Below are 14,928 nucleotides of genomic sequence, written 5' to 3' on the forward strand. Positions count from 1 at the left end.
CAGTGACTAATGCTCTGGCCTACGTTTCGTCGGTAACGAATCCTGAGCTGCTGTGATCATGCGCATTTGTTGTCACGCTGTCTGGCCAGTGGGTCTTTGGCTCCTCACCACTTTGAATCAGCGCATCTTTGCTCTGTGGGTTCAGTGACGCGCTCTCCTGCGATCTCCGGGCAGCTTTGAGAATTGTAGGAGTGACTTTTGGAGATGGAGACGGAGGATTTGAAAACTTCGAACCGATTCTTTCACAAGTCTTCATTCAGCATCAGTAGCCTGCTGTGGAGACGAGAGGGGGTGATGGGTGAGCAGGAATCTCCTTCTCCGTCCCAGAAACTGCGCTCTGCTCACCCTGAGAAGTCCAGTCAAGAGGAGAACTTTGACAAAGAGAAGAACTGCGAAAACTCAAAACAGTGCGCCAAAGTAGACGCTAAACCGATGTCTGCAAATGGAAAACGAGAAGGGAATAAAGGGGATTCAAAGAAAACCGGAGGAGCAGAGGAAAGCGTTAAACCTGAGAAACCTCCTTTTAGTTACAACGCGCTCATCATGATGGCGATCCGCCAAAGCCCGGAACGACGGCTTACACTCAACGGCATCTATGAGTTCATCATGGACAACTTTCCGTACTATCGACAGAACAGACAAGGCTGGCAAAACTCCATCAGGCACAACCTGAGTCTGAACAAGTGTTTTGTTAAAGTGCCGCGCCACTACGATGACCCGGGTAAAGGCAACTACTGGATGCTGGACCCCTGCAGTGAGGATGTCTTCATAGGTGGCACATCGGGAAAACTCCGGCGCAGAGCCGCAGCTGGCTCCAGGACCAAACTCGGTCTCAAGAGGGGAGGAGGTCGCATGATGTCCCCCGGCACTGCAACCAGTGTTACCTTGGCTGCAGCGAGTTCGTTTTACTGGCCGGTTCCGCCGTTCCTACCTCTCCAAACACCAGTGCGCACTCACATCGGCGCAGGGACTTATCTGAATGCTCACCCTCGCTTCTCCAACCATTCTCTGGTTTCACAGCGGGCCCGGCTTAGTGCAAATGCCGCAGACGCCGACCGGTTCGTGCAGACGCACCAGGAGATGTCTTACATTGGAGTGAGTTGCGCGCAATCCCGTCGCCATCAGATTGGCACTGCCTGCACCGCCTTCTCCACATCCATCCCTGCCTGCACGCTGCCGCTGTCGGACCCATGCTCTTTTAACATGATCTCCGGACAAGCCAGCTACTTTTACTCCCACCAGATACCATGTGCCGCCACGTTTAGTCCGTGCCAAGAGGAGTGCGCCACCTCCAAGACGTCTCCAGGACCGTTTCTATCCAAGAACGCTCACTCAGACCTCGGGGGATGCTGTAGTGACTTTCCAAATTACTGCCCTCAAGTCAGTTCAAGCCCTCCTTCATCTTGGAATATAGAAAAATAGAATAACAGTCATAATATTAACATTGCTGTAGAACTTAGATAAACAAATATGGACAATAAAAGGCCAAAGCTTCCTGCTCACCCACCAAATGGACTTTCTTTAATATCCCAGTTAATGAAAACTACTCTGCAATATCTGCCAATAATTTCTTTGCGTTACAGTGAAGGATGTCTGAACTGAAAGGAGCAGCGATATTAGACTTGCATTGTTTCATCAAAAAAAAAAAATCCTGATGTGCAGTTTGTGTTAAATTAATAATAAAAAAATATATAATAATAACTGACGGATAAACTAAACGTGCCTCACACACATAGTAATCAAAGAAATGGTTTTCCTACCACACATTTACAAAATGTGAAAGAAAAAAAAAAGTATGCACATTTTTAAACCACAGTCACTGTAACCAGGGTTAAATTTAAAAAATCTGTTATTGGTCTTTATCTGCAAGCTGAACGTATATTCTTCTTTTCTGAACAATGTTCACGTTACGTTTTCTCTATATGTTCCAAATATGCACTTATCAGTATCGAAAAGAGAAGTGATGTTTACGCGCATGTCACCATTTTAGGCCTGTTGCCATGGACTGAAATCAGAATGCAAGAGGCCACAAAAAACAAAAAAAAGAAAAACTTAAAAAAAAAAAAAAACTAAGAAGAAAATTATAACTCTGCCTGAAGTGATTCATTTTAGCCAGCATGTGAACACATTCAAACACTAAATGTTGCCTTTGAAGCAATTTAAGTTGTGGGAAACGCTCCAACTAGCCTCCTTTAAAAACTAAATAGTAAAATTATTTTCAGCCCAAAGATCGTTTTAACATATGAGTTTACAATGTGAGTAAAAAACAAACAAACAAAAAAACAATGTTAAATGACGCTTAAACTGTTCATTTGCTGCACTTATTGTCTTCGATTTCGTTAATGCTGCAACTAAAAATATCACATTCCCATTTTAATTACCTTACATGTAATTAAACGATAAATAATGCATTTTTAATTGTGTTTTTTCTTTTCACCTCATTAAAACCTGCTGTAGTTGATTGTTCTTATTTGGCTGTGTTATTAAATGTTTGACCCTGGAGAGTTGAGCCCGCACAGGAAGGACTATATAGACTGGATTCAGTGTTAAAAGTTTTTTTGCTTTTTTAAGAAGTGAGATAAAAGTGTAGAGAATAGGCTTTTTGATGTGCATGCTGTGATTCATTCTTTGTCTTTCTTTTTTCTTTTTTGGTGAGATCAACAGTTCAAATGTGCACCAGAAGGTTTCTTGAGGAAACATCAGGTTGAAACAGTGCACAAACTGTGATGTAACCTCAACAGGTAGACCTGACATTTCCAGCCCAGCTCATCTTATTGATCTGTCTTGAATTTCACTCTGCGCTAACTTCACCGCCTGTTAAACTTTCCCTCACCTCTCCCTCTTCCCGCCTGCTCCCCTCTGGGATATAAATTAATAAAGAATAGATGTATGGGTATTGCAGATTAGAGCAGCTCTCTGGGCGGCTGCCTCCTTAAAACAAAAGGTTCCTTTATATCAAAGGGACCCCAGCCCGTCACCTCTCCAAACCCAGCCACATCCACAGTCGCCTGTGGTTAAGGCAGACTGGGCTGGATCAGGTAACTTCACTGTTGGCAAACTCCCGGTCTAGATAGATGCAAAGATAATAATATTTTCATTACTGGCATGAGCAATTGCGGTCGCAGCATAGAGAGCAGAGGGACAGAGCTGTGAATCAACATGTTTATGGTGCAAAGTAGAGTTTTATATCCTGAGGCAGGAGTAAGAAGATACTGTTTGCTGTTAGTGTAATAAACCTTCACTTCGACAGCTCTACTAATAACCACAGCCATAAATCTTTCTCTTAAAGTATATGTGTTTTACTATACCTGCCGGGCTGTTGCTGATGATCATGTGCTGAGGGTTACATAGATATGGTAAAAATGGTTTTCTAAAAATGAACTGTGTACACTTTAAACAATCTACAGCAAAACAAATTGTAAAGGGGAAGGAAGAGGAGGCACAAAAGGGAAAGAGTTGTTTTTTTATGAGCACAGAAGTGGAGGTTATTCACATGTTTACAATCATAATTGTATTTTACTTCCTTTTTCCCTGAAAATTAAATGTGAAAGTAGTTAGTCACACACTTCAAAAACACCATAAAGTTGTGTTTGGCCATGTGCTTGATGACATTATGTCTGGTCCACATATCAGAGCTTTCTTTTCCCCAACAAAAATCAGATTTTAACCATATGTCAGTCTAGAGAATAACAATTGATGTGGATCTTAAAAGTTATTAGTGGATGAGCATCATACCTGAAAGCAGCTTTTGCAATTTGCACAATATTAGGAAAGTAAAATGTGTCAAAGCAGACTGGTAATAAAATCCAGCATCACACATTGCCAGCTTATTCCTGCTTCTGCAAGGGGTATTTTTGTTCTCTATCACCTTCACACCTGCAAAGTCCTCTAAATCACTGCATGGGCCTTAATGATATAAAGAAAGGACATTTAAAAATTAACTTGACACAATATTCAGATGTTTTAAAACAACACACCAACCTATTTTTTTCTAGTCTATCCAATTTAATGGTTGCTGAGTTCATCTCTGCTCTCTGAATTTGGCACCTGCTAAGTGTGTCCAGATTACTGCAGTCCCATCGTAAGTTGTGTGTAGTGCTGAGCTCATTTTACCTCACAGTTTAAGATGCAGGTCTTTTGGCTCTAGTAGGTGTGCTTCATAAAGATATACTAGTCTGGAAATCAATCCTACACGCTTGCCTCCCTCAACAGCACACAGGCTGCTATTATCTGCAGCAAGTGGTTTCCACAGGTAGATCTGCCACCCTTTGAAATAGGGGGGTGGGTTGTACACTCATAGGCGTCTGTCTGTCTCTTGCCAGAAAGCCAATCTCTCAGTGTCTCCTTGCTGCAGTGTAGATAATGTAGCATACATCCCTGACTTTCTCTCTCTCTCTCTCTCTCTCTCTCTCTCTGTCACACACAAACACACACAGAGAGACATCCCCTCGTTCTTGTTGCGTTAAAGAGCAAAACAAAGACTTAACTGTTTGGGTCTGTGCTATCAGTTTGGCTGCTGCTACCTTGTGTTTTTTCTGTTACAACTTCTTAAGCAGAAATTGTTGATTTATAGTGAACATTATCATTATTATTATTAGGCTATGAGGAATGATTTAATCAAGTTTAGTCTTATCTTGAACAGCTATTGTGCAGAATAATCACCCAGTTAACACCCTGTAATAGTTAAGTAAGTTTTTGTATCTTTTTAAGTAAAAGTTCCGACATAGTTAAATTGCTCCATGAGGTCATAAGTAGGCTCAGATTCATAGATTCAAAAATGGGTAAAACGTATCAGCCGTAGTCTTTTCTTTTAGGTGAAGACTCAGGTGATTGATTCCTCCAGTATTTACAACGCTTGCATCTGTCTACCCCAATAAAAACTGCTGTACTGTTACTCATAGATGCCACAATGCCACCAACAGAAGCACATATAGTAGATTTCATCAACATTTTAATCCAAAAATGTGTTGCATTTGTGTTTTCAGTCACCTCCAGGAACACAGCTGACATGTGCATGTTTCCTAAGCGCAGACAGGCAAGATAAGTGTGATATGTTCTAAATGAGCAGAGAGTCTTGTACATGTGCAGAAATGTTGCTAGAACACATATGAGCTATTAAAGTCCAGGAGTTCAAAAATGTAGCATTAGTCAGAAAAGTGCCACATGCACATTTAAAGAGGTTACGTCCTCAACAAAAGACACATAAGATCAGGGATGATATTAAATGAGAAATGCTGATCAACAGGAAAATAAACATTTGAAAGCAATACAGAATTCCTGAGCGCTTAACTACATTATGTTGCATTATATTTTAAACTGTGGCCTCCTGTCTGAATTTTATGTTATACTTTACAGAAATGTCAAATCAACAATATTTATAGGGTACATTTAATAGTAGAGAAATGACTGAAATGAAAGAGTGGCATAGCAAATTAACTCTTACGTCAAGTGACAAAGACCATAAAGTATAAAATATGAATTTATATCAATATAATAAATATTATGGTTACAATTCTACAAAATGATACAAAATTCTAATTTACCTGACTAAATATAATTGTATGCTTAAGACCAAACATTCATTTCATATTAATTATGGTGATTTATTTTACTAATCTAAAGTTAAACCATACAAAATTATACATGGAAAACCAAACAAACCCAAGGATTCTGTATAAGCATGCATACTGCATGACAGTGGAGAGAAAGACCTTCCTGTTAGCGGGAAGAAACCTACAGCAGAACCAGGGCCTGCTTCGTCCGGTTAGGGTTAAGGTAAAAGAAACAGAGAACAGGAGAGCAGAGACAAACAGATCAACCAAGTCATGAGACCAAACAACCAAGAGAACACAAAAACTGGACAGGTTGGTCGGACCAGTAACCGCAGATCGAACCCATGCAGCCAGAAATACCTGCAAGGGAGAGAGGACAGAGAGGACAAAGCACAAACTGCAGGAGAGAAAAGACAAGGTTACAAACATGTAATAGTTTAAATAATTACTTGGAGGGAAGGAAATTGTATTTATACCATAAACTGATACAGAAAAGGAACAAATTGGTGGATTAAAAACTCATCAGAATGAAAGAAATGATGTATTTGATGCTCAGAATTTCATTGGGGAGTAACTCAAACCCCCAATAATGTGTCCTCTCCAATGTTCAAATGATAAATGCAAAAGTGAATATAAATGCATGGAGGAAAAGAAAAGAGCTACCACATGTGAAGTGAACTACGAACAGGATAACTATGGTGAAGCCATATCTAGATAAACAACAGAAATGAGATTTAACGACAAAAGCAAAAGAGTAAAGCAGTAAACTGGGTGAAACTGTCTTTGGCCTCTTGAAGTTTGTCTGTCCTCTCTCTCTTACTCTGTACCACTTCTCTTGTTTGTCATGTGTTTGTCTCTGCTGTCTTTTTTTTTTAAATCTCCCCTTTACCCTCATCCAAACGATTGAAGCAGACAGCTGGCTTCCCTGAGCCCGGCTTTGCTGGAGGTTTCTTCGAATTAAACGGAAGTCATTCCTCTCCAGTGCTGCTTATACAAATAAGAAAAAATACAAACAAAAAAAAAAGCTTTAATTTAACAATAAAATATATAAACTACAAGATAATAGACATGAAAATAAAAACAAAACTTGCTCATAGGTTTGTTGGGTTTGTTTTGGGGGTGGCAATTATAGTTTGAGATAGTTGGGTTAATCTCCATAATTAAAATGACCATAGAGTTTTAACTTTAATACTTATTGTGGTCAGATAAAGTTAGAAAGTTAAAGTAATTTATATTATTCTAAAAGGTTTTTACTCCTTAATATTAAAATTGCTTGTGTAAATTCACACAGTAAATGCCACTGTAGGGTCTTAACTCCAATATTTAAACTTGTTAGGTTCTAAAATTAGATTAAATCAGATTCAACTTTATTGTCTTTGCACATAGAACAAGTACCGAGACAACAAAATGCAGAAAACGAGAACTGCAAAAGAAAAGTGCATTATATGCAGTTTGAGTATGTACAGTATGATACAGTATAATAGAATGAACAGAAGAGCCAGAGTGGTATGAACCAAAAAAATAGCCGTAGATAACAATATAAAGATAGATACATGTACAGATAAAGGAGGGAATAAGTGATGGTATGGGCAATATGAACCGTATGAAATATACAGTGTTCAGTCCAGTGTGATCATGAACAGGGGTGGATATTGATGTTAGGAATAGGACTCTTAATGCTGATCTTGTTTCTCTTCCAGAACATTTCTGGAAAGCATAATGAAACCTACATCCCTGGTATCAGCTAAATGTGCGCATACACAGCCTTCATATACATTTTAGTAAGTTACTATAAACCACCGCCAGCCTGTTGTACCCGTCTGTTGTACAAAATGCACTTAAAATGCACTTCTCATCATGATCAAATTGCTGCAGAAAATACACAAATGTTTGTGCAGTTTTTTGAGACTGTAGCACTCATATATTGTACATAAAAGTGGACACAGTTTTCCATACCGGCTCTGGTAGTAACCCGGTAGTGATCGTAGCCTCCTGAAGCGCGCACCGGCTGACCTGGAAGTAGCTCGATACACGCGAGGCAGGCTCTGTCGTTACGGATACGAAGGCGCCGGTGGAGAGAAGATAGAAATACCACCTGAGTGAACTGTTTTTATAAATCAGCAGCCATGTAAGTATCCATAATGATAAACCAATCTGTGGGAAAATGTTCATTTTCACTCTCGGAGCCTGAACTACGAATCGCAGCAGCTAGCAGTTATAATGCTAACATTGTTAGCCTTTTAAGAACCAAGGCCAGCTAGCTTGAGGCGATTAATTATTTGTATGTCCTGTTGTGTGTTTTCAGGCTGCTCTCTGTTACAGCTACATTAATTTACTGTCGGGAACAATTAATAGTTGGAAAACTCTCTTGGTGTAACGTTTTAAAGTTACCAGTCAGACTGCTCGCTATAGTATCGATAAATGCTACAATGCTAAATGCTAGCACGGAACAAAGTGTGTGAGCGTGTTCGTGATTAGTTGGTCTTTATCTGCCTGACGTAAATATTGTAGTAGTATATAAAATTCCCAGCTATGACCAAAGGATTAACTTAATGTCTTGCTTGTCCAGCCAGAGCTACAAGTCTGTTACCGCAAACTGCTAATGTGTTTGCCACAATAATCAGTTGCGTTTAAATGCAGCACCAACCTACTGAAAGCTCAGAATCACATTTCAGTTTGTGTTGGGGAAAATGTTTACTTGGTTAGTATATGCAGACATTTGAATTTGATAACGAAATGCCGTTCTTTGTACTAAACGCTGCTAAAAGTTAATAAAATTAAACAGAAAATGACTGGGCTTCATAGGTACAGTAAGCTAACCTATCTGTATAGGGTACACCTTTTTTTATTTCTTTGGTGCACATGTGTAATTGTTTTAGATCGCTGGAATCCTGTGGTGACATATTCTGTATTACTGAAGTGCATATGACCAAGTTCAATATCCACAATACATTTATTAATTTTTGGAAAGTGTAAAATATTTAACAACATACCATTATAAATGAGGCATTGTGGTGCTGCACAGATGCACCAGCCTTCAGAATGTGTGTCTCAGACATGAAAGTATATGCTTCTTCAGTATAGATGATTTAAACATTACATAAACGTTTTTTTAAAAATCTTGACTCATACCACTAGCACAGCACAATGTCTGTCTAAAAGAGTCTCTTTTGTTGTTGTTGTTTGGTTTTGTTATTGTTTTTTAACTCTATATTGTAACAAAACAAATAAAAGAAATATGAATATATATAAAACAAAATGTCACAAACTCAAAACCAGAAAAAAAAATGGTTCTGTTTCATTTCCAGGAGTCTGTTAACAAAGCCCAAGTCTGAGATGACCCCCGAGGAGCTCCAGAAGCGAGAGGAGGAGGAGTTCAACACCGGCCCCCTCTCGGTGCTCACCCAGTCAGTGAAGAACAACACTCAGGTCCTCATAAACTGCCGCAACAACAAGAAGCTGCTCGGAAGAGTGAAGGCTTTTGACAGGTACTGAGTCAGTGACGTGCTGCTTCATAGGTTTGAGGGTATAACACCAGATTAATATTTGTTTATCCCAAAACATTTTGTAATTTAAGTTCCTTTTAAATCTGGTTGTTACTTTTTTGAATTGGGTTTGGATTTTTTATTTCTTAACTTCTCATAAGTGAGTAGATTTTTTTTCAGGTCTTTAGAATATTGCTGGTTTCTTACTTTCTACCACTAGATGTTACCTACTCTGGTTTTGTATTCACAGTTCAGAATCTGTTTTCATTTATTACTCAGTATTACATTGTCTCAAAGATTAAATCTGCGACCATTAAATCAATTATTTTTGATAGTACATTACTTTTTAAATACCATTTTCACACCTTTTTGATTCATTATGGGGGAAAGTGCTTCTTGTACAATGCATACTGAAACATTATTACCTGAAATAAGAACACAATTGTTTGTTTAATTATTAAAAACAGGGAGATAATAATTTTAATGACGAGAGGCTTCTAAACTTGCACATGGATTTACGTATTACATCTGTCTTATTAAAAGATTATTTTGTTTGTTTTTGTTTTTAAGATCGCAAAACCTTATATTGATTAAGTCAAGACTTCACCCTAATTCCTCAACCACGCCATCTATACATTATTGTTTGTGCGACATGACAGGATAATTGTGACGTTTTTATAGTATACCCTTGGTTTTCTGGGATTTTTTTACTTAAATAACATTAGATTTTAACATGCTGCATCCTCACTATCTTTTCAGACATTGCAACATGGTCTTGGAAAATGTGAAGGAGATGTGGACAGAGGTTCCCAAGAGCGGGAAGGGGAAGAAGAAGTCTAAGCCCGTGAATAAGGACCGCTACATTTCCAAAATGTTCCTCAGGGGAGACTCTGTTATCGTTGTGCTGAGAAATCCTCTGATCACAGGAAAATGAACTCTTAAAAGACATCCAGCTGAACCTGTCACAGAGCCTTTTTTCTTTCTCATACTTTGTTTGAAAGATTTAAAGGCAGTAGATTGTCATTCATGTTAACTTTTTTTTGTTGTTGGATCACTGCATTCACTGTTGAAATAGAAATATTGCATCAGCAAAATGTTTCTACTATTTTGAGAGTCAATTAGGCACAACAGTGCCTGATTTTGCTTTGTCTACAGAGTCTTCTGTCTTTTTCATTTTAATAATAAAAGTAATGAAGAGATTCAAACGTTGTGTGAGTATTTACTTGCTTTTAGCTTCTCCTCCTCAATATCACAGACTATCAGTAGATTACTCTGTACCAGTGCTGATTCATTCTACTAACCTGTGCTTTGTTCTCTTGTCTCGTTCGTTCAGTGTACACTACAACACGCGTATAGTGTGAAGCCTTAGTAAAAAAGTAATTTTTCTTGAGTATTCTTGCTATCCTCCTCCCCTTTTCCTCCTCCTCCTTCCACCGTCACCCTTTCACTCTCCCCTGACAGCATCTTAGGTGTCGGGCTGGATTTCACTCAGTAGCGCTCAATATGCGACAAACTGCCGTTTAAAGGCCCACTGCATTATTGATGAGACCAGATGTGCTGACTGTCACTTCACACCCTCATCTCTCTCCATTTCAGGCTGTTCCTCTCTGCCGCTCGGCCCCTCCTGACCACTTTGTTAATTGTCTTAATAGCTTAACAGCTAGTGTCGCCTTACTTCTCTCTAGCAGTTGGCATCTAACCTCTGCTCTTTAGTGCTCTCAGATTTAGTGGTCAAATGTGTGCAAGTAAATAAAATGCTTGTCAGTGTATTTCATAATGTTTGGAGAATTGAATGCCATCGATTTCTGAATCTGTGTTTAAATTCCCACTTGTTGTAGGCCTTTTATTTAAGATTGAACTCCCTGAAGCTTTTCTTGTTCAAAAACATTGTATCATCACTTGTAAAAGGCTATGAAGTAGCCTAATTTTTTCTTCCTTCTATACTATTCAGTCATCTTAACATCTTGACATGTTATGTTTTGTACTTTACATTACACTCACTGTGTGCCCATGAGGCCAGCACCTGTGGAGTATCTGTGTGGGCAACAAGTCCTCACTGATTTATAGCTGTCAGGTGAAGTCTGCTGGGTCAGAAGGACAAATGAGAGTCAGTCTGAGCGCAGAATTAGAAATGCAGTGAACTTTTATGACTGTTCTGACTAATAGCTATTGCACTTTTGCTTCAGGCAAATCTTGACTTCTACTAAAAGTTTGAGGAGATCATATTGCAGGGGCCGGAAAATGGACAAGTTGTTGCACAGGCAGCCCAAGGACACACAGCAGCTGCTTAAGGCCACCAGGAGGGCCCCAGATGAGTCATCTGCTCAGTATTTTTTAGTTAAAAATATCCAAGTAAATGTAAATTTTGAAGTTACAATAAAAGCAAACTCTTAACTACAGTAGCTTTAAACACTGGAGCACTGAAGCTCATTCTTTCACCTGGAAACAGGCAATCTGATGGAGTCATCTACCAAGTTTTGATGTGATACATCAAACTACACATAAAACATGGCAAGTAATCGCAGTTACATGCCACTGAAACTGTGTTTTTACTCTTTGTCTTTGGTTGAATTTTAATCCTCTGAAAAAGACTTTCAGTAGGGAAAAAATGTCCAAACTTGATGCTCAGTTTTATTTTTCAACCACATCTAATTTCACATTCAGTCAGCCAAATAAATTGCTGAAAACCTGACTGACTGGATATCTTATACATTCTGTATCAGAATATAAACAAAGGATGGCGATTACAGGGGGATTCTGATTTAGATGGGATGCTGTAACTGTGGTGCTGAAGTGTCTCAGACCCCAAAGTGAGAAAAAAATGTTCTAGAGGAAAATAAAGCAAATCTATGTGAAGGGTTTTGTTAATACTGACTGAAAACTGGGTTAAGTGTGTTGCTGCGTCTTCATTCCACTGCAAGATCATATTTCTATGAAAATAATTGTGCTGTTTGTCAAATATTTAAAAAGAGATGAATGTGTGTGCTTAACTAGGGTGTGCTGACTCTAACCTTAACCCTAAAGAATTATGCTGAAAGAAGACAAACACCATTTCAGCCAAAATAAAATGACAAGTAATCTTCCCAGTCTAGGAGCTTTTGATGGCAGATTATTGAACCATTGTTACAACAAACAGGGTTCAAAATCTTTGTAATCCATCTGAAAATGTGTGGTTTGTCACCAACACAACAAAAACTATTTGATTATTGTTGTGGTGTGATCCAAAGAGTCATTTCTTTACATTTTCAGGCAAAAATGATGAATTTGTCCAGCATCCTGATCAAGCCTGCAAAAACGTTTGAGAAAAATCATCCTCTTCACACTATATGTGCATGCATACTTGCAAAGCCTTCCTATTCTCTGTGAAACTTTACTGCAGGGATGAATACCGATGTTCAATAAGACATCCTCTAAATTGATATTATATTGATGGTGGAAAAGACTGCTGCCTTAAAAGTTGTTTCAAAATTTGCATGAGTAAGTTGACCTCTGCAATGATTCAGTGAGCAGTTGTGCATGTAAATAGTAAATCAACTTTTATTATATTCCTCAACTTGTTCAGGGTTTTATATGCACTTTGTATCTGGCAGTTAAGATGGACAGTGTAGCCAAAAAAAAAAGGCAGACAAAGCCCCATCTTCTAATGTTTGGGCCCCATGGTCTCTACATTCAGCAGTGGACCTCATGGACCAAAATGCTGCTAAAGATGTTCCAAAGACAAACCAGAGAACATGACAAGAACAAACAAGTTCAGAGCTTCGCTTTAATTTGCAGCGACACGCTTAATCCATCAAAAACTGTAAATCTATAGTTTGTTTTGAGATCAAGTGACATCTCTCAACAATGAAACTCAGCTGCAGCATCCTGGGACAAAACCCTGTCAAATAGCTGGCGGGTCTATTTGGAGATGCCTGAGATAAAAACAACTTTGGGGACCTCATTTGTTGGCCGCTTCTCTCATGTTACTTCACTCATCCCAAAGACACTTCAAGAAGTCTCTTTCCCTCCAGATTTTGGGGCGGGTGAGCGATCCACGGGCAGGAAGGCAGATGTTTTATTCAGTAGGTAAGCGATAAGAGGGGGGAAGTGTGATTATGATAGCGATCGGCCATGCATCGATACTCAAGCCTCCCGAGCAACGCGACACCCTGCGAGCGCATCGATCGGGCCCCGGTAACCGGAGCCGCCGCCGCAGTTTGTTTTCAAGCAGAGCCGCGGTCCGGGTGTCAGAGCCGGCAGGCCAGGTGGGAGAGGAGACGGTCGGTGGAGGAGGAGGAGGAGGAGGTGGATGGAGGAGGGCTGGTGCTGATGGGAGGGGAATATCAGCTCCGTAAATACAAACACCGCCTTCACTCATCTCTCTTTAAGTGCGACTGACAGTAAGTGCAGGGACACGTGGAGCAGCAGCCAAAACAACAGGGATCAGGTGGATGTAGACCAGCACCTATTTACAAACAAGACCTGCTGCAGTGAGGAGCAGAGTGGGACCAACTAGGACCAAGTCTAGTCATGTATATCTTAATGACAGTGTTGTTTTCATTGGAATCACCCAGTATTAATCCGATGAGTGGTGTTGCATCATGATGTGGTAATCCAGGATTTTGCACTGAGATCTTTACTCCAAATTTCCACGATAAAACTCCCAGTGATAAAGACATCTTTTACTAACAACTACAATATTTGTAGCTCATTATTTATTTTTTAAACTTCTGATTTAAAAAAAAAAACAAAAAAAAAACACGAAAAATCTGGCATTTTATTTTATATAATATGTCAGATGTTGAGCTTGACGGTCCTTGTCAGCATTGGCAAAGTGTTTGCAGTCAAGGTTTCAGACATGTAGTGAGTAATCTGTAGGATATGTATAAATATGTATGTAAAACATCTTCCCCAAATTCCCACATTTCTCAAAAATGATTATCAGTAGCTTTTTTTTCACGTTTTGTTTAGTTTTTATTACAGCATATTACAAAATATGATTTTATATTATTTCTTATAATGTTGTTTTAGCATATTTTCTAGATTATTTGAACATAAAATATTGTCATATCATATTTTCAAACTGTTATAAAAATATTATAAAATAAGTGGGTTTATATAATCTCAAAGTTTATTAGTCTATGAAAATTTGTACAAAATATATTAATTCAGTATAATAGTATCTTTTAGTTTACGCTAAAAAAAATATCTTCATTACCTGTTTATTACTACTTAGTAACACACCAGATCAAACCACTGTTTTGCTTCTGGATGAAAACTAATATAAACACATAATAACACTTTTTTAAAAAATGAATAATTGTATTTATTTTATTTCTTTTTCTCCTCTTTCAAGGTAGACCTGTTTAAGTCAGCACTGCTACGCATAAGAAAATACATTGACTTGTCACAGGTACACTGTTGTGTCTGTCTGTCACAGGTTAAGGTCATATTGCCATCTAGTGGAATAGAAAAGTAACATCCAGATTCCCAGCAGAGACGCTCATTTGGCTTCTCTAACAAGCCCTTTAGGCTGAATACAGTGTGTCATGAAAACTGACATATTTATCTTGAAAGCATCATCTAATCTGGTACTCATAACAATATATGATATATATGACATGAAACCAAAGCTTTTAGACATTTTTATTTTTATTTTGATGTTCAGTATAGAGATCTCTTGTCTCCTTACCTTAGTGCTCTGCCATTAAAATTGCAACATGCATTCAGGACAGGGAGCAAACCATGCCTTCATTTATTATGCTTCACTTTAAGGACACTCGCCTGGTCTCCATTGTCATTGTGTAATGGTCCCAGTTGTCCCCATGAGGAGTTCAGGGCCTACATTTCAGGACATGTCATTTAGACACTCTCTAAAACCCTTCTGCTGCCCTTTGCATCGTTGGCCTCCA

The 14,928-nt window shown here is 38.8% G+C and overlaps 2 protein-coding genes across 2 annotated transcripts; both read left to right on the plus strand.

Annotated features, from left to right (window-relative positions):
- The first annotated feature begins 204 nt into the window (after positions 1–204).
- Positions 205–2,054, plus strand: foxg1c (forkhead box G1c). The gene has a single exon (XM_008275974.1). The coding sequence runs from the start codon at positions 205–207 to the stop codon at positions 1,420–1,422; it is 1,218 nt and encodes a 405-aa protein (XP_008274196.1). The 3' UTR covers positions 1,423–2,054.
- A 5,506-nt stretch (positions 2,055–7,560) lies between these two features.
- On the plus strand, positions 7,561–10,242 carry snrpd2 (small nuclear ribonucleoprotein D2 polypeptide). The gene is made up of 3 exons (XM_008275905.1): positions 7,561–7,680; positions 8,861–9,040; positions 9,797–10,242. Coding segments are annotated over exons 1-3 (357 nt in total). The 5' UTR covers positions 7,561–7,678; the 3' UTR covers positions 9,972–10,242.
- The last annotated feature ends 4,686 nt before the right edge of the window (positions 10,243–14,928 follow it).

This window comes from Stegastes partitus, unplaced genomic scaffold, assembly GCF_000690725.1.
Source record: "Stegastes partitus isolate 25-593 unplaced genomic scaffold, Stegastes_partitus-1.0.2 Scaffold62, whole genome shotgun sequence".
NCBI classification, from domain to species: domain Eukaryota; kingdom Metazoa; phylum Chordata; class Actinopteri; family Pomacentridae; genus Stegastes; species Stegastes partitus.